Source organism: Microcaecilia unicolor, chromosome 1 (genome assembly GCF_901765095.1).
Source record: "Microcaecilia unicolor chromosome 1, aMicUni1.1, whole genome shotgun sequence".
NCBI classification, from domain to species: domain Eukaryota; kingdom Metazoa; phylum Chordata; class Amphibia; order Gymnophiona; family Siphonopidae; genus Microcaecilia; species Microcaecilia unicolor.
The window spans coordinates 394,508,813-394,530,833 of NC_044031.1; the positions used below are offsets into that span (position 1 = coordinate 394,508,813).

Here is a 22,021-nt window from a genome sequence, read left to right on the forward strand (position 1 = left end):
CAACTTTGATAACTTTGTGTCATCAACAAATTTAATTACCTCACTAGTTACTCCCATCTCTAGGTCATTTATAAATATGATAAAAAGCAGCGGTCCCCGCACAGACCCCTGGGGAACCCCACTAACTACCCTTCTCCATTGATAATACTGACTATTTAACCCTACTCTCTGTTTTCTATCTTTTAACCAGTTGTTAATTCACAATAGAACACTACCTCCTAACCCATGACTCTCCAATTTCCTCTGGAGTCTTTCATGAGGTACTTTGTCAAACGCCGTCTGAAAATCCAGATACACAATATCAACCGACTCACCTCTGTCCACATGTTTGTTCACCCCTTCAAAGAAATGTAGTAGATTGGTGAGACAAGATTTCCCTTCACTAAATCCATGTTGACTTTGTATCATTAATCCATGCTTTTGAATATGCTCTGTAATTTTCTTCTTTATAATAGTCTCTACCATTTTGCCCGGCACTGACGTCAGACTCACTGGTCTATGATTTCCCAGATCTCCTCTGGAACCTTTTTAAAAAATCGGCATTACATTGGCTACCCTCCAATTTTCCGGTACCACGCTTGATTTTAAGGATAAATTAAATATTATTAACCATATTCCGCATGTTCATTTTTCAGTTCTATCAGTACGCTGGGATGAATACCATCTGGTCCAGGAGATTTGCTACTCTTTAGTTTGTAGAACTGTCCCATTACATCCTCCAGGTTTATAGAGAATTCATTCAGTTTCTCCGACTCGTCAGCTTCGAATACCATTTCTGGCACTGGTATCTCATCCAAATCTTCCTTGGTGAAGACCGAAGCAAAGAATTCATTTAATCTTTCCGCTATGGCTTTGTCTTCCCTGATCACCCCTTTTACTCCTCGGTCATCTAGTGGTCCAACCAAATCTTTTCCTGCCTTCCTGCTTTTAATATACCTAAAAAAATGTTTGCTATGTGTTTTCGAAGTCCCTCTTAGCCTTCCTTATCAGCGCTTTGTATTTGACTTGACATTCCTTTTGCTGTTTCTTATTATTTTCAGTCGGTTCCTTCTTCCATTTTCTGAAGGATTTTTTTTTAGCTCTAATAGCTTCCTTCACCTCACTTTTTAACCATGCCGGCTGTCGTTTGGTCGTCCGTCCTCCTTTTTTAATATGCGGAATATATTTGGCCTGGGCTTCCAGGATAGTGTTTTTGAACAGCATCCACGCCTGATGTAAATTTTTGACCCTCGCAGCTGCTCCTCTAAGGGGTTTTTTTCACCATTCTTCTCATTTTATCATAGTCTCCTTTTTTTAAAGTTAAACGCTAATGTATTTTATTTCTTATGTATACTTACTTCAAAGCTAATATCAAATCCAATCATATTATGATCACTGTTATCAAGCGGCCCCAGCACCATTACCTCCCGCACCACTAAGGACTAGGTTAAGAATTTTTCCTTCTCTCGTCAGCTTCTATACCAGCTGCTCCATAAAGCAGTCCTTGATTTCATCAAGGAATTTTACCTCCCTAGCGTGCCCTGATGTTACATTTACCCAGTCAATATCGGGGTAATTGAAATCACCCATTATTATTGTGTTGCCCAGTTTGTTTGCATCCCTAATTTCCTTTAACATTTCTGCATCCTTCTGTTCATCCTGGCCAGGTGGACGGTAGTACTCTTCTGTCACTATCCTTGTACCCTTTACACAGATCCTGCAGTGCCTGCTAGAGTCTATCTGTTAATGTTGTTGTACAAAGTTCAACTTTTAAAACTAAGAGGAAAAGACTATGGAGATTAGTTGATAAAATTAGCTTTTTAATATTTTTATTCTGCCTATCACTAACCTACAATTCCTCCTTTAAACCCAATCTTTAAGTTCCCAAAGCACAAAGCAAAATAGTGTTCACTTACCAGAGAAATGTCCTCTTCTCTCAGAACTTCTCCTTCTTAAACCTACAGGTGATCTTTAATAAATAAATAATCAAATAACCTAAGAAGTACAAGCAGGGCAGTTGAATCCTCACACAGGAGAGATGTCATCTGATTGATCCTGCTTGGGAAACACTTTCCTAGAAGTTTTCCAGAATATTTGTAACAAAATAAAACATGGAAAAGAAAATAAGATGATACCTTTTTTATTGGACATAACTTAATACATTTCTTGATTAGCTTTCAAAGGTTGCCCTTCTTCGTTAGATCGGAAATAACCAAATGTTGGTAGATGACAGTATATATAAGTGAGAGACAGGAAGAGGGACAGGTGAGATATGCATGGAGACAGGAGGGTGTCAAAGCAGTACAATTTTATGTTTTATAATGGGCTAGAAAACCCAGATCTTTGTTAAGTCCTGTCTGGTGGGTGTCAAAATATTTAATCATTCTGACTTCAAAGGTCTTACGTTCCTGTATTGTTTTAAAGTTCCCTTTTAAGATTCTTACCATGAAGTCACTGGTACAGTGTTCTGATTCTTTGAAAATTGTACTGCTTTGACACCCTCCTATCTCCATGCATATCTCACCTGTCTCTCACCTATCCACCCCCATCCTGTTAGACTGTCACTGGAATGCTTTGATGTTTCACTTATATATACTGTCATCTACCAACATTTACTTATTTCTGATCTGAGGAAGAAGGGCAACCTTCGAAAGCTAATCAAGAAATGTATTAAAGTTAGGTCCAATAAAAAAAGTATCATCTTATTTTCTTTTCCTTGTTTTATTTTGTTTTATTTCTATTGATTACCTTTAAAAGTGGACTAACACGGCTACCACACCTCTCTACCCAGAATATTTGAGAAGCTTCTTAGTACGCATGTGTGCTTGTTCCCACCTCCCAGTGTCACGTGGGACCCTCTCAGTCATTTGTTTTCTATGGACCACTGTTTTTCCACTTCTCCTACGCCTTCCCACACCAACAGCTCCTTCAGGTATTCCCCTATTTTATCAAAATCAGTATGTCTGAAATCCAGTACTTTGAGTTTTGTGCGTCCGCACTCCGCCTTCGCCCTTATATCAAACCATATGATGTGATGATCACTATTACATAGGTGGGCACCCACCCAGATATCGGAAACACTACCTCCATTAGTGAGCACTAGATCCAGCATCAACCCTTCCCTCGTGGGTTCCGTCACCATTTGACAGGCATCCACAATCTCCCTACTTCTTTCCGATTCCGCAGACGGGACATTCCAATCCACGTCAGACAAATTGAAATCTCCCAACAGTAGCACCTCCCCTTTCATACCAATCTTCTATCAGATCCTTGTCTAACTTCTCCGTTTGCACAGGAGGTCTGTAGATAACTCCCGTTTGGATACAGGTTCATACATAAGTACATAAGTAATGCCATACTGGGAAAAGACCAAGGGTCCATCGAGCCCAGCATCCTGTCCACGACAGCGGCCAATCCAGGCCAAGGGCACCTGGCAAGCTTCCCAAACATACAAACATTCTATACATGTTATTCCTGGAATTGTGGATTTTTCCCAAGTCCATTTAGTAGCGGTTTATGGATTTGTCCTTTAGGAAACCGTCCAACCCCTTTTTAAACTCTGCTAAGCTAACTGCCTTCACCACTTTCTCTGGCAATGAATTCCAGAGTTTAATTATACGTTGGGTGAAGAAAAACTTTCTCCAATTTGTTTTAAATTTACTACACTGTAGTTTTATCGCATGCCCCCTAGTCCTAGTATTTTTGGAAAGCGTGAACAGACGCTTCACATCCACCTGTTCCACTCCACTCATTATTTTATATACCTCTATCATGTCTCCCCTCAGCCGTCTCTTCTCCAAGTTCCGTCTTCTCTTTCCAGGACAATCCATAAAGCTTCTTCTTTTCCCCAGGTTCCCCGCATTTCACCCGCTCTAATATTCTCTCTCACATACAGAGCCACTCCTCCACCTCTTCAGCCCTCTCTATCCTTCCTAAAAAGATTATAGCCCGGTACGGTCACATCCCATTCATGAGAATCGTTGAACCACGTCTCCATAATAGCAACAACATCCAAGTTTTCTTCAAACATCAGGGCTTGCAAGTCTTGAACCTTTTTAATTAGACTATGAGCATTTGTGCACATAGCTTTCCATGTGCTTAGTGAGTTTGGGTGGTTTTTTATATTTACATGACTTTTCCCTCTGCCATCATGTTGATCCTGGGGGTGACTTTCCAAAATCCCCTGTTTCCTTTTGTCACCCCCACCCTCTAGTTTATATGTCTGGAAACATACTGTCAGAATTTCTCCCCAAGGATCCTTTTTCCCATCACAGTTATACAAAGTGGAAGTATAATAACGGAATAATTTTTCATAGGTAGAGTAGTAATTTGTGATAAATCATAATCAGTGTGTCATTTGGAAAGGCTGGTTATAGGGACACCCTAACACTTTTATATTTGTGTATGGAAAAAAAATGGAGACCTGTATGGCCTGGGGGGGGGGGGGGCAAGATCAGTGTTGCCGAGTGGGATTATTTGAATGATGTAACCTAATAGTGTGACAGGTTTAAAGGATGAGTGAAGAAATGAGGTGCATCCACAGGTGACAGAAAAGAAGATGCAATATAACTTTTAGCTTACCCACCAAGAAACACTGGGTGTGTGAGTTGTTGCTCAAAACAATAGATGATGTGGCTGTACTCGCCAAAGATTTGGATGAAACGATGCAATTTTGTGGTGGCTGTTAGCCATCTGCTTGGTGCTCAAAGTCATATCTTGGTTTTTTTTGGAGAAATATTACTGGTTAGCCTTTTAATCCATTGCACTAATCTGACATTTTATTTCCTTTAATTTAAGCTTTGATCAGCTGAAGATGGCAGCAAACAACTTAAGGAAACAGGCTAACAAAAAGAATGAAGGAAGCCTTGCCTATGTGAAAGGAGGGCTTAGTACTTTCTTTGAGGCCCAGGATGCTCTAGCAGGTACACTTTTGGCTTTGTTCTGATTTGTTGCTAGAATTGCAAACAATCACAGTATATTTTTTTTCTTTTTTGTACTTTGTGGTATAAAGGTCCTTATTTTAGAAGCATTTCCGTGTATAAATAGCAGCATTTACTCATGTAGATTGTATACACATGTAAACAACAGTTTTAAAAAACTGCTGTTTATAGATGGAGATCTCAACAATGCAGATATTTGAATGCCACATTGTGGGGGTGGGATGGGGATAGGTGGGATACAAATCTACATGTGTATTCCTATTAGGTTTTTCAGCCAGGACTCACATGAAGGGATGAAGGGAATCCTTCTTAATCCCCTCATTTTATTTCCACCTTCAAAATGAAACCAAATTAAAATTGTAGCCTCACTACTTAATTGGTGGCACTTAAATATAGAGATTTGTAAAATGAGGCAGCTACACATGGAAGTTATGAAATTGATGCTTCCATGTGGAATCCACTGGGATAGTACTGTTCATTGTATAGACCAGGGGCGTATCTGGACTCCGGCGGTAGGGGGGGCCAGAGCCAGAGGGAGGGGGCACATTTTAGCCCCCCCCCCGCTGCCCCCCCCCCACCGCCGAGCCCCCACCGCCACCAATGACTCTCTCCACCCCCCTCCCGCCGCCAACCCTCCCCCGCTGCCGTTCTTACTTTTGCTGGCGGGGGACCCCAACCCCCGCCAGCCGAGGTGTGCTTCCACCTGCCGCTGCCGTAAAAACATCTTCTTCAGCCGGCGGGGGACCCCAAACCCCCGCCAGCCGCCCCGCGATGTTTAAAATTCATCTTCGGCCTCCGTGGCCGTGCTGCTGTGATAGGCGCTGTTGAAATCCACTTCGGAGTCTGACGTCGCAGCACGTACAACGTACAACGACGTCAGACTCCGAAGTGGATTTCAACAGCGCCTATCACAGCAGCACGGCCACGGAGGCCGAAGATGAATTTTAAACACCGCGGGGCGGCTGGCAGGGGTTTGGGGTCCCCCGCCGGCTGAAGAAGATGTTTTTACGGCAGCGGCAGGTGGAAGCACACCTCGGCTGGCGGGGGTTGGGGTCCCCCGCCAGCAAAAGTAAGAACGGCAGCGGGGGAGAGTTGATGGCGGTAGGGGGGTCCAGGGCAAAATCTGCGGGGGCCCAGGCCCCTGAGGCCCCACGCAGATACGCCCCTGGTATAGACATATGTTTCTAAAATGGGTTTTGTCGCTGCATGTCCCAGCAGAGTCTTTTCTGAAATTCTGCTAGAATTGAGTATGTCCTGACCTGGATGTCTCAATTCTGATTTCCAAGTTCTGTTTATAAAACTGGGCTCCACATATGTATTTTAAATTTAAGCATTCACCTTCTATGTATGACAGACTTTTCTGTTTTTAAAATCATCTTCCATGAATGTGTTCATAAGCTGTATAAATATCTCACTTATGTGATGGCTTCATTGTAACCTGATAACCTTTTTACTAAAATTCATAGTGATGGATGTGTTTAAGTAGATGCATATGTTTTTTTGAGAAATGAGAATCAGAACAAAAAAGTACTGTCTCGGGTTTTCAAGGAAAAAGCGGAAAGGATATCTTTTCATTGGTTAGACATCAGAAAAATACCAGTATACCTCACTAGCATTTGTCAGATTTAATTGATTTTGACAGGTGACATGCTTACTTCCGGGTTTTCAGCCAATCAGGACACATGTCATGCTCACTCCCCACCCCTTTTGATGTCACCACCCAAACCACACCTAAGCCCTGTCCAGTCCCCAACCCTTGGATGTTGTCTCTAGACATGATGTCTTGACCCCACTCAAGCCCCACCCCTTTTGCATAGCCATGCTCCTTGCCCCGCCTTATTTGCATAGCCCTGGCCTAAACCCTGCCCTTTTTTGCATAGCCCCACCCCAAACCATGTCCCTTTTGGTGATGTCACAAGAAGTGATATAGCCACACCTCTTTTTCAAGATGACTGCCACCAATGTATGTATCATGTCTCTTCCTGTTTCTACTACTAGCCACCATCTTGGATGGGGTCATGTGATGGGAAGTGACATCAAATCCCCCTCTCCCCGACACTGCCCCGTACCGCATCGGCGGAATTTAGTCGCACATGTACACCTTAAACTTTTTTTCTCGCAGGAAAGAAAAAATATATTTTTCTTTTTTTCTTCTAATTTTTTTCTTTCAAAAGGATACTTTGTGCTTACTTTTAATGCTGTTTCTTCACCTTTTTCTCACAGGAAAGAAAATAGGCATTTGTTTTTTTTTTCAAAAAAAGGACACAGAAAAGAACACCTTTATAAGCTGGATTATCTGCTTTTTAAGAACAGCAGAGCTGTTTGCTTTTTTTTTTGTCCTGTAAAGCAAACTATTCTGTCTGTGTGACATCATGATTTGTAGCCTGGTGTTTGCTTTTTCACACTGTCTGTGTGAGATCAATAGGGTTCTGTTGCTACCACCCACAATCCCCTTCCCCCTAGCTGGCAACAAGATTTCCACACACCCGCCCCACCTGCTTCTCTTTGCCATCCCCCACAGCCCCTCTCCTATCTAGGCATCCCCCACAGCCCCCTCCTCTCTAGCCATCCACCACAGAAAGAAAATGGGCATTTGGGGTTTTTTTTTTTCCAAAAGGATACAATCTGAATACTTTATTTTACTTTTAGCAGCATTCACCTGAGAAACATTCAAGTTATAGATAAGCAAATCTCTCACTTGCTGCATCCCCTCCCCCCCAGACCTCCACTTTTTTCTCTGTCTGTAGACACCTATCATACAGTTGCATGTATAAAAACAATGTGGCAAATCTAGGCATGTCTGGAGAAGTATGTGCTGCATATCGTCACAAAGATAATATCTCAGAAAGGAAATTGACATAGTCTTGCAGTCTTCTCTTTTAATATTGTTAAATGTTGCATATAGCAAAAATCTGTTTTTTTTCTGACTTTTTTTTTGTTAATTGTTTCCCAAATCTTCTTAGGACATTATACCTGAAATTAGTCACATTTTTCAATAAGTTCTGCATAGGTCTTCTATCTGGTTCATAAGTTACTATTTAATATAATGTCTTTTCCTATAGATCTACCAATGAGTCCAATCAGAATCTTTACCTGTAGGGGTGTTAGGTTTTCCATAGCACCTGTAACAAGGGTAGCAAATAATGCAACGATGATCCACACAAAATAACCTTACAGAATGGTAATCTTGCATGGGAAGGAATGGAAGTGCAAGAGCATAGAGATGTGGTAATACAGGCAAGGCACATTAAGGATTTGCAATTTGTAGCCAATATAAATCTATTGGTGTAAGGGCAGGAGACAACAAAGAGACTCTTCCAGGAGATCCAAGATAGTGTTCGGGAAGTTCGTGTGAGCAGCAGCTCCCGAATAACTATAGACCTCCATCGAGTGAGAACTATCTCTAACACGGTATGGGGAAGAGAAAAGGAAAACCCAGTTTGCCTACCTCCACAAGTCAGGTAAATTCCACCCGACAGATGACTTTAGAAGAGTCGGGCATGCTGCCTCCAGGGATTCGGGCTGACGCTTCGAGAGGTCCTGTGGAGACATCGGGCTTTAGCGTTGAGGGTGTGACGCTGAGTCCCCCTCCAATGACAACACCTCCAAGACCCGGAGGGGATACGAAGGCTGGGGGGACGCAGCCGGCTGTGAACCCCGGAAGCGGAGCCCCAGCGGCTGTGAGTGGAGACCCCGTAGCTACTTCGTCGCCTGTGGGAACATCATACCAGGCAGGTTTGGCGATACAAACTCCCCTGCCTGTGGGAAGTCTGGGCCAACCCTCCGTGAACCTTGCAGAAATTGTAAGACCTTCGGTTGTCACTATGGATTCAATTTGGGAAGCGATCCAGGGCTTGAATGCCACGCTACAACAAGTTGCTGGTTCCCTACGAGGAGAAGTGGTGGAACTATCTCAAGCTCAAAATGCTTTGTCAGGTAAGGTGACAGAGCAGACTACCAAGATAAACTCCTTAGAAAACGAGGTAATATCTGTTAAAACCTCTGAATTGGCTGTTATTAAGGACAATAACTTCCAAAACCGAAAAATTGAATATATGGAGAATCAATTGAGAAGGAATAATCTACGTTTTTTTGAATTTTCCTAAGTTCCCTCTTGTCCTGGCTAAAGAAATGTTAAAAAAGTATTTTACTGAAGTGCTGGGGTTACCCCCAGAAAGTCTTCCTCCATTAACAAAAGTGCAGTATATTTCTGGTGCAGGAACAAGAAGAGTGTCTCAAACTCCTCAATCTGATTTAAACTTAACACAATTCCTGGAGAGTTCATTGGAAGTTACTACTGAAAGGACAACATTGTTGGTGTCTTTTTGCTCTAGAGCTAGACCGAAATAATATTTTTAGACTTTTTTTCCGCCACACTAATACCTCTTTCCTTGGATTCAAAATACAAGTTTTTTCTGATCTCTCTAGAGACACACAAAAAATAAGAAAAGACTTTTTAGTGATGAAAGAAAGGGTCCTTCAGTTGGGAGGGACCTTTATACTTAAATTTCCTTGTAAATGTTATATTTCTTTGGAATGCACTAATTATATTTTTTTTGATCCGGGAAAGCTGTTAGAATTAATTGTTAGTAAAGAGTAGCAGGGCACAAGCCCTAGCTCATAACGCTAAATCGGCTGCGTCAACTTTAATTCCTTCCATCCCTTAGAAAATATTTTCTTTTACAACTTTAATTGTGTTATATGTATGGAAGCTCCTAGTTCTTGGATCCCTTAATGTGGACTAACTTATAATATATATTGCCTTGGTTAACATATTTCTATTATTTTGTAGTATTTTCTGTAAATTCTATGATTTATGTAATTTGCATAAATGTAAAGTTGAAAATTTATAAATAAACAAATGAAAAAAAAAAGAGGCTCTTCCAGTCTGCACCAAGAACAATGTGGAAAAAAAAGCATATCCCAAACATAGTGCTCCAACACAGTCTCTTTATTAAACACCCAATATGTTCCATGTTTCGCCCACATATGGGCTGCCTCAGAGGTATACTAATAAAAACAATGATCAAAAAACCAGAAAGATACATAATAATTCCATAATAAATAATCATATATAACAATAATAAATTAATTAAAACTTCATAACACATATAAAATGTGAAGGATCCAGGAGTCATATGTGCACAAACATCATTCAATAAAATAGTATTCCAAATAAAACATGCACTTAAAATACAAATATATATCAAAATGAAATCAATTACATTCAAAGAAATAAATAAAGAAATAATAAGTAGGACTTTCACATGCAGTACATTGTGTAAATTTGCCACAAACTATAATTCTTATTCTAAAAATTTTAAAAATTAAAAAGAATTCTTAAAAAGGAGGTGTCTGTGGTGCAGTTATTGTGGTATTCCAACAATCATGCCATACATGTGTATCAAATAATCAGTCATAGGAGTTCCATCAATTACTGTGTCTAAAATACAATTCTTTACAAAAAGGTGAACAAAAGCACTGAACTCAGTCTCAATTGAATGAAACAAAGTGTTCTTCAACTGTATAAAACGATAAATAAATCTAGGCCACATCCACTGTGGGCTCAGGCCCACCCATCAACGGTGCACCCTGTTTACGCCCTGTATAAAAGACTTGGGATTCAGGAAGACTGTCTCCCCAAACCGTGACTTTTCACCTGCCTACTGCTCACTGCAACTCTCCCTCCCCCAGCCATCCACTGGCATGCTGCAAGTTTTCTTACCTCTCTCCCTACCTTACTATCTTTGTCGAGCAGCAGTATTAATTCTACAGCAAAGCCCCACGGTACGAGGGCTGTCTGCATGCATTACTGCTATGACTGCTTTCTCTGTGCCAGCCCCACCTCCTCAGGTATAACCTCTGGAGGAGGTGGGGCAGGTGGCACAGAGGAAGCAGTCGTAGCAGTATGCAGACAGCTCTGGTACCGCGTGGCTTTTCTATAGAATTAATACTACTGCCTGACAAAGATGACAAGGGAGGGAGGTAAGAAAACTTGTAGCATGCTGGGGGGGGGGGGGGGTGAAATCTGCAACCTTCTAGCGCGTAGCTAGAAGGAGGGAGGGAAGGAACAAAAATCTGCAGCATGCCAGCGGGTGTCTGGGGGATGGGGAAAAAAGCCCTACAGCATACCAGTCTGGTAGAGATGGCAAGCAAGGTAAGGAGGCAACAAAACCTGCAGCATGCCAGCGGGTGGCTTGGGGGAGGAGTGGGGAGAGAGCTAGGAGAGAGTGAGGGAGATGGGGTTATTTCTAGGTGGGATGGAGGAATAATTGTTCGACATGATGGGGGAGGGAGAGATGCTGCAGGGGGGGGGAAGAGAGGGAGAATTGTTGGATATGGGTGAGGATAGGGAGGCAAAGGCTGCACAGGAGTGGTAAAGGAAAAGAGAAGACAAGGATGTTGGATATGGCAGTAGAAGGAAAGGAGGGAGAGATGTTGAACATGATGTTGCGGGGAGGGGGCAAGAAAGAGATGTTAGACCAAGGGCTCAAGGCAGAGAAAGAGAGAGAGAATGGACAATGGGACAGAGGGAGAGAATTTGGATATGGAGGTGGAGGAGAGAGAAGGAGAGAGGCTGCACAAGAGCGGTAGGGAAAGAGGGAGATGTTGGATCCAGGGGCAGAAGGGAATGAGGGAGAGATGCTAGATAATGGGTGGGAGGGAAGAGAGAGGGAGAAATGCTGGACAATGGGGGAGGGGGTAGGAGGGGAGAGTGAACTAATAGGCAGATGGTGGTGGTGGTGGTGGAAGGGAGAGGGAGATGTCAGGCTACGAGGGTAAGGAGGGGAGAAAGAGAGAGCAGATGCTGGGCTAGAAGGGTTGGGGGAAGGTGACACTGGGAATGGTGGAAACTATGTGGGAGAAGCTAAGGAGGGGAGATGGCAAGTAAATGAATGAGAGGATAGTGATTAAAGGGGATAGTAATATGATAATGGCATGTAGATTGAAGATGGAAGGTGATTCTGTTTTAACAGTTTCTTTGTTTGCTATACGAGCAGTTTAATGCAGATTAAACCTGGTGGGGTTGATTTATCTACTAAAAGTAGCCTCTCATCAGTGGAGTTCTCGGCCTTGTGACTGTGCTTCGTGAGCTCCTCAGCACCCCCCCCCCCTTAAAAAAAATATTGCCACATATGAGAAGTGCCTTCCATAAAAAAATCTTCTGAAACTCTTTGTTTCAAAAATATATCTACAAAAAAAGATGGTGTTCTAAAACTGAACTGTGAACACTGTAGGTCTTCTACAGAGTGAGGTAAAAAAAGTAAACCTCCACAGTTTTTTGCAGTTTTCTCAGCAACTGCTTTGAATTTCAACGAGAAATTTTACATATTTATTCAATCATCATACTTATGTATTACTATTAAACATATGTTAAGGACAATTGTGGTCAGACCAAGGTACTGGTTGCCAGTCACAGTGAGATACTAAGCAATTATCATTGTCTATAACAAAATCTAATGAATGACCTTTTTCATGGGAAGGATATAAAACAGGAACAGAGAAAGAACAGGTTCTCAAAAAATTTAAGAAGTCTTTAACATCTTCACTATATTGACTCCTAACAGTAAGCTAATATCCCCCATTATTAAAAGTGTAGCGCAAGACAGAGCAGCATCAGAGATAGTCTAATACAATTTTCTAAGCAATTCTTGGACTAGGACACCGGTGATCTATAGATCAGCAAAAGTCCTAATGGATGACAATGCAGAACTTTCAAACCAGGTTCATAACAAGAATATACTTTTAATAATATCAAAAAACTTGTGTAAATCAATGCCACACACTCCTTTTCTCTATATTCGCAATAATGATTTTATAACCATTAGGACACAATTCTGATAGAACAGGATCTGATTCCAGTTGTAGTCAGCTTTCAACAAAAAATGCTATCCTCATTATCAGAATGCCCAGTCATATCTCGAATCAGTATAGTCTTATTGCATATGAATCTGTTATCTTTATTTTTATTTATGCATTCTTGTATCTCACTATTATCTAAAAACAAATTTCGGTTCAAAGTAGCTTACAATTTACATTTTGGTGGCATAACAATAGTGTTGTGCAATGTGGGGAGGGCATCTATAGTATTTTTGGTCTTATTCACCATTAGGAAAGGGGTGGTGAATAAGACCAAAAATACTATAATGCCTTTGTATTGCTCCATGGTGCAGCCACACTTTGAGTATTGTGCTCAGTTCTGATCACCGTATCTCAAAAAAGATATAGCGGAATTAGAAAAGGTTCAAAGAAAAGCAACCAAAATGATAAAGGGGATGAAACTCCTCTCGTATGAGGAAAGGCTAAGGAGGTTAGGGCTCTTCAGCTTGGAACAGAGACAGCTGAGGGGAGATATGATTGAGGTCTAGAAAATCCTGATTGGTGTAGAACGAGTAGAAGTAAATCGATTTTTTACTCATTCCAAAAATACAAAGACTAGGGGACACTCGAGGAAGTTGCATGGAAATACTTGTAAAACAAATAGGAGGAAAAAGGTTTTTCACTCAACAAATAGTTAAGCTCTGGAACTTTTTGTCAGAGGATGTGGTAACAGTGGTTAATGTATCTGGGTTTAAAAAAGGTTTGGACAAATTCCTGGAGGAAAAGTCCATAGTCTGCTATTGAGACAGACATGGGGAAGCAACTGCTTACCCTAGGATTTGTAGTATGAAGTGTTACCATGATTTGGGTTTCTGCCAGGTACGTGAGACCTGGCTTGACCACTGTTTGGAAAACAGGATACTGGGCTAGATGGACCATTGGTCTGACCCAGTATGGGTACTCTCATGTTCTTATGTGTGGTTATTCATAGAGTTTTTGAAGAAATAGATTTGAAGAGGAGAAGGTAGTGGTAGCTTTAGTGGTCAGTTGTAGAGTTTCGGTGATGTTTATTCAAATAGTTTTTGAAGAGTTAGGTTTGAATGGAAGGCAATGATATCTTTGTGATTAACTGTAGAATTTTTTGAAGAGAGAGGTTTTCATTTCTTTTGTGAATTAGAGGAGATTTGTGATGCTTCTTATGGTTTTGGTATTGTGTTCCACCATTTGGAACCTTGGTAGCTAAATCCTGCTGTGTAGATAGTTTTGTAGATGGTGTTTTTGCAGTTAGGTAGATGTAGGAGTAGGTAGTTTGTTTTCTAGGCTGGCATTTCTTGAGGATAGTTCAATCATATTAAGCATATAGTATCCAGATAGTATCTTGAAGATTAGGGTGCTCGCTTTGAAAAATATTCTTGCCTTGACTGGTAGCCAATGTAGTGTTTCAAGCAATAGGGTTGCTCTTTCGTAGTTTGATTTCTTGAAAATCAGTCTTGCTGCCATGTTTTTGACTGTTTGCAGTGATTTTAGTGTGGTTTCCTTGCACCCTTCATATGCTGCATTACAATAGTCTACTTTCGATAGTATCGTTGATTGGACCAGTATCCAGAAAGATTGTCTAAAGGGAAATAGTCTCTTATTCTTCTCAGTTTCCATAGTGTTCTGAAGCATTTTGATGTTACTGCTGTTATTTGATTGTCTAGTGTTGGATGTTTGTCAAGAATGATTCCTAGTATTTTAAGATATGTTTCGATGTGGTATGTTTGTTGGTTGATTGTGTATTTTTGGTAGGCTGTGGGGTTGTGTGGGCTGGATAATACTAGGAATTTGGTTTTGTCTCTGTTCAGTTTGAGTTTGAAAGTTGGTGCCCATTCTTCCATAAGGTCTAATCCATTTTTTATTTTGTCCTGCAAGTTTGTGGTATTGTTTTGGAAAGGTATGAAGATGGTGACATTGTCTGCACATATAAATGTGTTGTAACCCATTAATTCCATTTTTTCCCCCGACTGACACCATCATTATGTTGAACAGTATTGGTGATATTGGTGATTCCTGTGGTACTCCACACTCAAAGATCCATGAGGCTGATGTTTGGTTGGACATCTTTACAATGTAGGATCTGGTGTTTAGGAAGCCATTGAACTATGTTGCCACAGCACCGTTGATTCCCTATGTTGTCGAGCAGTGTCATTAGTGTAGAATTTCGTTGTCAGGGTGGTTATGACCATCTCAGTGCTGTGTTGTGGTCTGAAACCGTATTGGGATTTATGAAGAATTGAGAATTTTGTCAAGTATTCCGTTAGTTGCTGTGTTACTAGACCTTCCATCGTTTTGGTCAGCAGTGGTATTGAGGCTACTAGTCTGTAATTTGTGATATCGCTGATCTTGCTGGTAGTGTTTTTGGGGATAGGTGTGAGTACTATATCGCCTTTGTCTGTTGGAAATTGATCTCTTTCAAACATGTGTGTGATGTGTTTGGTGAGGTACTTGATGAACCGGTCTGGTGGATTTTTCATCATTTAGTTGGGGCATTTGTCAAGTAGTTAGTATGCAAGTGCGTATTTTGTCAATAGTGTCTTTACTATGTATAGTTGGGGTGGTTTGAACATGGTCCATATTCTGTCTGCTGTGGTGTGGTTGTCGTGTGTTTTACAGTCCTGTAAGTAGTTTGTGATGTTTATTTGTGCTTTGGCAAGGTTTGATCTTGTGTTTGTTATTTTGTTTGTGAAGTATTGTGCAAGCTTGTCCTCAGTTGGTGATGTTTCAATTGTTGCCAATATATTCTGGGTTTTCAGTAGTTCATGAGTTTGAATATTTTTTTCATATTGGTCTGGTCGAGGTTCGTATATGTACTGTAGTGTTCTTCTTTTGCTTTCTTTGTTCTGTTTGTGTATGTTCTTTTGGCTTTTCTCCATATGGTTTTGTTTGCGTATGTTTTCTTTTTGGCCCATGCTGTTTCGAGCTTCCTACAGGGTTTGTTCATCTGTAGTAGTTAGTCATTAAACCAGGGACATGGTTGTTTTGTGATTTTTGTTTTTGTTTCAAGTGGTGCAGTTTTGTTTAGTGTGTTTGCATTTGTTTTGTCCCAGTTTCTCATGACGTGTTTATCCTCGGGTGGTATGTCATTGAGTTCATTTATTGTTGTTGTCCAGAATATGTGGTTGTCTGGTTTTCCTCTGGTTGTGAATGTGTGTTGGGTTCTTGGCTCTCTTTTCTTTCTGCTTTCTTTCCATTGTAGTGTGAAAGTGAGCTTGCTATGGTCTGACCATAGTACCTTTTCCCATGTGTGGTTTGTTAATGTGTGGCTGTTACTCATTGAGAATCTGTGGACTGGTGTGTCTAATTGGTATCCTTTTGTGTGCGATGAGACTCCTTGTGCTGTTACGAAGTTCCATTGGTTTATGACGTTAGTGGTCTGGTGTTTGTGTCGTCTTGTTTTTCTAGGTGCAGGTTTATGTCACCTATTAATAGGACGCTTGGGTGGTTGGTGCACATAGTTTGATATGAAGTCCATGAAATCATCTTGGGCGTTTGTCCAGCTTCCTGGAGGGCAGTAGAATAATGTGATGCATATTTGGTCAGTTAGTGTTTTGTTGGTGAATCTGCATGCCAGGATTTCAATTGTTGAGGATATGTGTTTAGCGACAGGTTATGCTGTGAAGGAGGATTTGTATATTATTGCAACGCCTCCTCCTCTCCTTTTGGTTCTGTTGATATGTATTATTTTGTATGCTGGTTGGGCATAGGTCTAGTAGTGCAGGGTCAACTTTGAGGTTCAGCCATGTTTCAGTTGTGAGCAGAAGTCTAAGTTGTTCCATTTCTATTCAGTCTCTTAGTAGTGTTGTCTTTTTTTACTGCTGATCTCGCATTTATGTTACCTATTTATATCGGAAGAAAGCAAAAAGTGGGAGAGTGACCAAGGATGCCAGAAACTGGAGGATGTTCGTTAATAAAGAATTTTATTAAAAGTTTTGAAGACTCGACACAACGTCGTGTATTACCCGCAGTACATGCAGTGCTTCTGACGGATTATTCAACAGTCTTCTTAAAGACTACCTACGTTCCTTTTGAAGAATCATCCTTTATGTCATCCAGTAATACTCTGCACAAGAGATTGCTGTGAGATCTTCAAAGGATCTCCATCATTTTTGCTCTGCAGCATTCTGTACGGCAGACTACCTACGTTCCTTTTGAAGAATCATCCTTTATGTCATCCAGTAATACTCTGCACAAGAGATTGCTGTGAGATCTTCAAAGGATCTCCATCATTTTTGCTCTGCAGCATTCTGTACGGCAGACTCCTGATGCAGGCCTGACGGCCGAAACACGATGTTGTGTCGAGTCTTCAAAACTTTTAATAAAATTCTTTATTAACGAACATCCTCCAGTTTCTGGCATCCTTGGTCGCTCTCCCACTTTTTGCTTTCTTCTGTTTTTACCGTGGGGTGTTTGAGTTCTCCGCTTGCCAGCGGGTCTCCTCACCTATTTATATCGGGACATACGTGTCGTGTTTAATGTTGGGTTTTTAAAAAAGTTTTTAGTTGTCTGTGTGGTCTCCCTGTTTTGCTCTTGTTGTTTTGTTGGGTGTGGTTCATGTTTGATTTCATGTTGCTGGTTGGTTGGTTGTCCTCTGCGTTGTTGTTTAGGTGGTGATTGTACTCTTCCAGTTGTTGGAGTGGTCGTCTTCTTCCTGTGATGCATTCTGGTATTTTGTTCCATTCAGTTGGAGTTGCTGCTGGTATCTCTATTATGACTGTATAGTAGAAGATCCTTTCCCTTAGGTTAGCCATTTTGGGGGGTTACGTCTGGCTTGGGGGTGTTTGTGTGTGAATATGTGTGTGTTTGGGCTCTGAGGTGCTTGTGTTTGTGTGTTGCATGGGGCAAAACAGTAAGTTACATCAGAAGGCTGGAGCCGGCAAACGGAAGGCCACAGACCAGGCCTGTGGAGATCCTCCTAGCTTATGCTACATAAGGTACAGCTGTGGGGTGGGGAGGGAGAAGGAGGAAGAAAGACAGGTAGAAATGCCAGACCTGCGGTAATCACTTTTTTTTTTTTAACCACGGTAGCAAAGCAAGGCTTTTTACTGTTCCCATGCGGTGGTAAAAAGTTTTGCTCCTACGGTAAATGTGATAAAAAGATTTTTGTTACCACAGATTTACCACGGTTTACTGCAGATTATTGCCCCATCCACTTGTCATTCTCTAATGTGAAAACTTGCATACTGAAACTTCAAAACAGCATTAAGAGCTGCATGTTCCAGACTTTTATCTGTATCTAATTGTAATGTTATCTTTGAGTTTGTTTTTACTGTCTTTGTATGTCTGTTTTTTGTTACGTGTAGTTTTAAGGCACTTAACATAGGCAGATTTGTAGTACATAAATATTTGTAAATAAATCTGTGATATAAGATTAGTGGATGGGCAGACAATACCACAACTATAAGCACTTTTTATTTCATTAAAAAGTGCTCAGTAGGGAGGCAATTTGTTGAGCTACTATGTGACATTTACGCACTCAAGTAGATGCTCATGATTTGTTCCATTGTTTAAATGCAAAAAAATAGAACACATACCCCCTCACTCGGTAATCTTAGCGCCTCTATATAAATGCCATTTGTGCACTAAGATTATAGAGTGTTAGCACTTACCTGCATGAATGTAACATTTACGTGTGTAAGTGTCAGGTGGGCACTAAACGGTGTTCTTCAAGCTCAGCTTTCAACTCGCATGGCATGCAGCTGCAAGGGGATGTACGCGTGGCCTACCTTTAATATGGCATAAGTGATAGCACTTAAATGTGACGTGCAAATTTATTTATTTGTTACATTTGTATCCCACATTTTTGCACCTATTTGTAGGCTCAATGTGGCTTACATAGTACTGGAGAGGCCTTTGGAGACTCCGGTGTAAACAAATACAAAGTGATGTTGTGGTAAGATAAAGTTCATGTGGCACAGCCACATTAGGGAATCGTACAACGGAAGAGTTGTGTTATGTCCATTACGTACTTTAGTTTTGTTGTGTTGCAGAGATCAGTTATTTATGTTGGATTGGTAGGGTATGCCTTTTTAAACAGGTTAGTTTTTAGTTTTTTTACAGAAGTTTAGGTGGTCATACGTAGTTTGCCAACTTGTATTCTATTCTTTAATACCCAGATACCATTATAGAATTCATGATCATCACCTTGCATTTTAGTGTTCAAATTTGGGCAGCCTTTATAGAATTTACCCTATTGCACTTAGTTTTCTGTGGTTTACTGTATGTGCCGCTGTTCTTGGAATGGAGGGTGGATGGAGTAGGGGGCAGGTTTAGCACTAAGCACTTACTTCCAGATTCTGTATAACATGCAGTGAGTTGCTTGCATTAAATTAGTCATGTGCCCAATTTACATATGCACCTTAATTGAGTAACGAGCTACTCAGCAATAATTGGCCAAAGATAATTATCAGCACTAATTGGCAATAATTGGAATTTATGTGTGCTTCTTTTTAGGCGTATTCTAAAAAGAGGCGTGTGTAAATTCTAACACGCGTAGCTGAAAAGGGGATGCGGCCATGAGAGGAATGTAGGTGTGTCGGGGGTATTCCTCAAGTTTACTCACGTTGTTATAGAATTTGAGGGATCTGACCTTCATTTAGGCACAGGTATTTACACCAGGTTTTCAGTGGCGTAAAATGACTGTGCCTAAATGTAAGTGCGTTCACCGGCCCTATGCACTATTCTATAAACCGGTCCTAACTTTAGGTATGGTTTATAGAATAGCGCTAAATGCTATTTTTGAACGCACCTAGTTTTTTAGATGCCATTTACAGAAGCTGGCCCTTATTGTATAAAATATAAACACATGCTCTCATTTCAGCATACAGGGGGGCAGTTCTGTAGACAGGCTCCAATCACATGCTCTTCATGCGACTTACTAGAGATGTCATTCTATAAAGAAAAGTAATCAACTAATTTCCTTTATAAGATTACAAGTGCTGGTATAAGTGCAAGCATCTAAGTATGACAGGAACCCATGTATCTTACAGTATTCTGAAAGTTACGCATGTAAGTGGGAGCCCAGCCTATGTCCTGCCAATGCTTCTTTATGTGCCTCCCTTACAGATATGCACTATGAATTTTAAGCAGGAATATGCAGAATAGCTCTTAGGTGGCATGCTGGCATATACACGCATAAATGCATGCAAATGTTAGTGGTCTAGTTGATAGCTGCCCCATTGGGTTGGCTATTTTATTAAGGCATATTGGTGCATGTGCTTATGTGTCCTGACAGTCTAGGCAGCCTTTTATCAAATCACCCTGTTAAAGTGTCTTGAATGGAAAGAAATAAAAAAGCAGCCTACAAGATTTAGATGTGGGAATGATCTCTTAAAGTCACAAGTCACAAACTGTTAGCATAGTTCATATTTGGGATTAACAATGTCCATTTCCAAGGCTGGTGTCCAAAAGAATGGAGACAGAAAAATCAACATCTGCTGGTAGTAAATTTTGTTCTGCCTTTTCTGTATCCACATATATTAGCTACAATTCATAATATATTGTATAGTAAAGTACCTGTATGTAATATGCAAGCCTGTTTGGTTGTACCACAGAAAGGCACTACTATATCAAGAAACTAGCAAACCAGAACTTAAGTATTGTGTAGAGCAATACTTCTTAGGAGGCAGTTTGTCCTGTGTGTATTGCATTCACCCGTTTTTAAGGTGAAATTTTCTGATGAAAAGAAATTTGGAGAGAAGTAGTTACAACATTAAATTGTGAAGTTAGGAAAACATCTGAGAATTGAAATCTGCTCACTCAGCGAGTCTCTAACCTTAGGCAAGCTACTTGTCTCCTTGGAACTCAGTTCCCTCAACTGTAATTAGTTAGGAATAATATTTTTCTTTCCCTTTCCCTGTAGAAACTGTAATACAAAGAAAACATCAAAATGAACCGTCAAGCCATATACCCTAGAGTAAGCTTTATTTATATTCTGCTGTATTATATGCTAATTAAACTGTTTCTGATCCTTTTTGGATATAAATCACTGTGGGGTCCTTTTACCTAGCGGTGGGGGCTCTTTTTCCTGCGTGCCAGGGCCCTTTTTACCGCAGCAGGTATAAAGCCCTCAGACAAGCATAAAAAATCTTACCACCCCCCATTGAGGTGGCAGTAAGGGCTCCCACTATAACTGGGCAGCATGCGGTGATGCCTGATTACCGCTGGGTTACCACTGCACAAGCCATCTCCGGGGGTTTTCTTTTTCCCCCGGAAATGGCACGCACTCGGGGTGGAACTACCGCCAGCGGTAGTCCAGATTCAGCGTTTGGTAAGCCCACTTGTAAAAGATCCCTTGTGTGAGTACAAATTGTTCAAAATAGTTTGAAAACTATAATTTTAGGGGCCTGTAAAGCTGTACTGCTCTTATGTGCCTACAAAATTGAACACCCCCTACCCATCATTGAAAAGGACTTGCTGGATTCTTTATAAGCTTCTTGCAAGTACAGTATTGAACCACTGTATTATGAATCCGCAGAGGTGTAGTTTTTTTTCAAAGATGAAATTTGGCAAAAATTGTTGTGAGTTGGTTTATAGGAGATGTGATATCACTTTGATATCTATCCTCCTGAATTGTCATCTTTGATTTGAAAGTTAGCAACCATGGTGTTCCAGTTGTCTTTCTGCTCAGTTTTCCTCTGTATTTCACCCATGCTTCTAGATTTTCGCCGTCTTTTGATTTCATCACTTCAGGCTGCTCTGTTTCTTTGTCCTTTGCCCTCTGTTAATACTTGGGGCCTGAGTCACTAAGCTCTGTGATGTATGATGCAGAATGGGAGAAAAACCTTGATTTAGGCACTAAACTAGCTATATGTGTACACATCCAAATCTGTTTTTCATTTTGATAGACTTCTACCAAAGATCTTCTGGCTTCCATCATCTTATGTATTTGTCATTTAAAAATCAAGTCATCATAGCTAATCTTAAAAAAAAAAAAAAAAGAAACCAGAGCAAATGGGAGAAATGCAGAAATAGATCTCAAGGAGTTGCATAAAAAGGAAAATGATCCCAAAAAACACAAAAAGGCTAGATCAAAATGTGGGATACAGATGTAACAAATAAAATAAATAAATATTTCAAAAGGGGGGGGGGGCAGATGAAATTCAGTGATCATGTGTATGGGTTGCCAATGGTCTTGTTAATATATTCCAAACATGTAATAAGCTCATCAGGGGCCTTGGATACAGGTTTGTAGTGCAGAATAGAGGAGTGTGATAAATTTAAATGATGGGTGAAAGAATCCTAGA

General features: G+C 40.7%; 1 protein-coding gene across 1 annotated transcript in view; it reads left to right on the top strand.

Annotated features, from left to right (window-relative positions):
* The window catches only part of EXOC2 (exocyst complex component 2), a 300,400-nt gene that overhangs the window by 55,136 nt on the left and 223,243 nt on the right, over positions 1 to 22,021 (top strand). Inside the window, exon 6 of the mRNA XM_030210951.1 lies at positions 4,777 to 4,901. Coding sequence (XP_030066811.1) covers positions 4,777 to 4,901 — 125 coding nt within the window. The remainder of the gene's footprint in view (positions 1 to 4,776; positions 4,902 to 22,021) is intronic.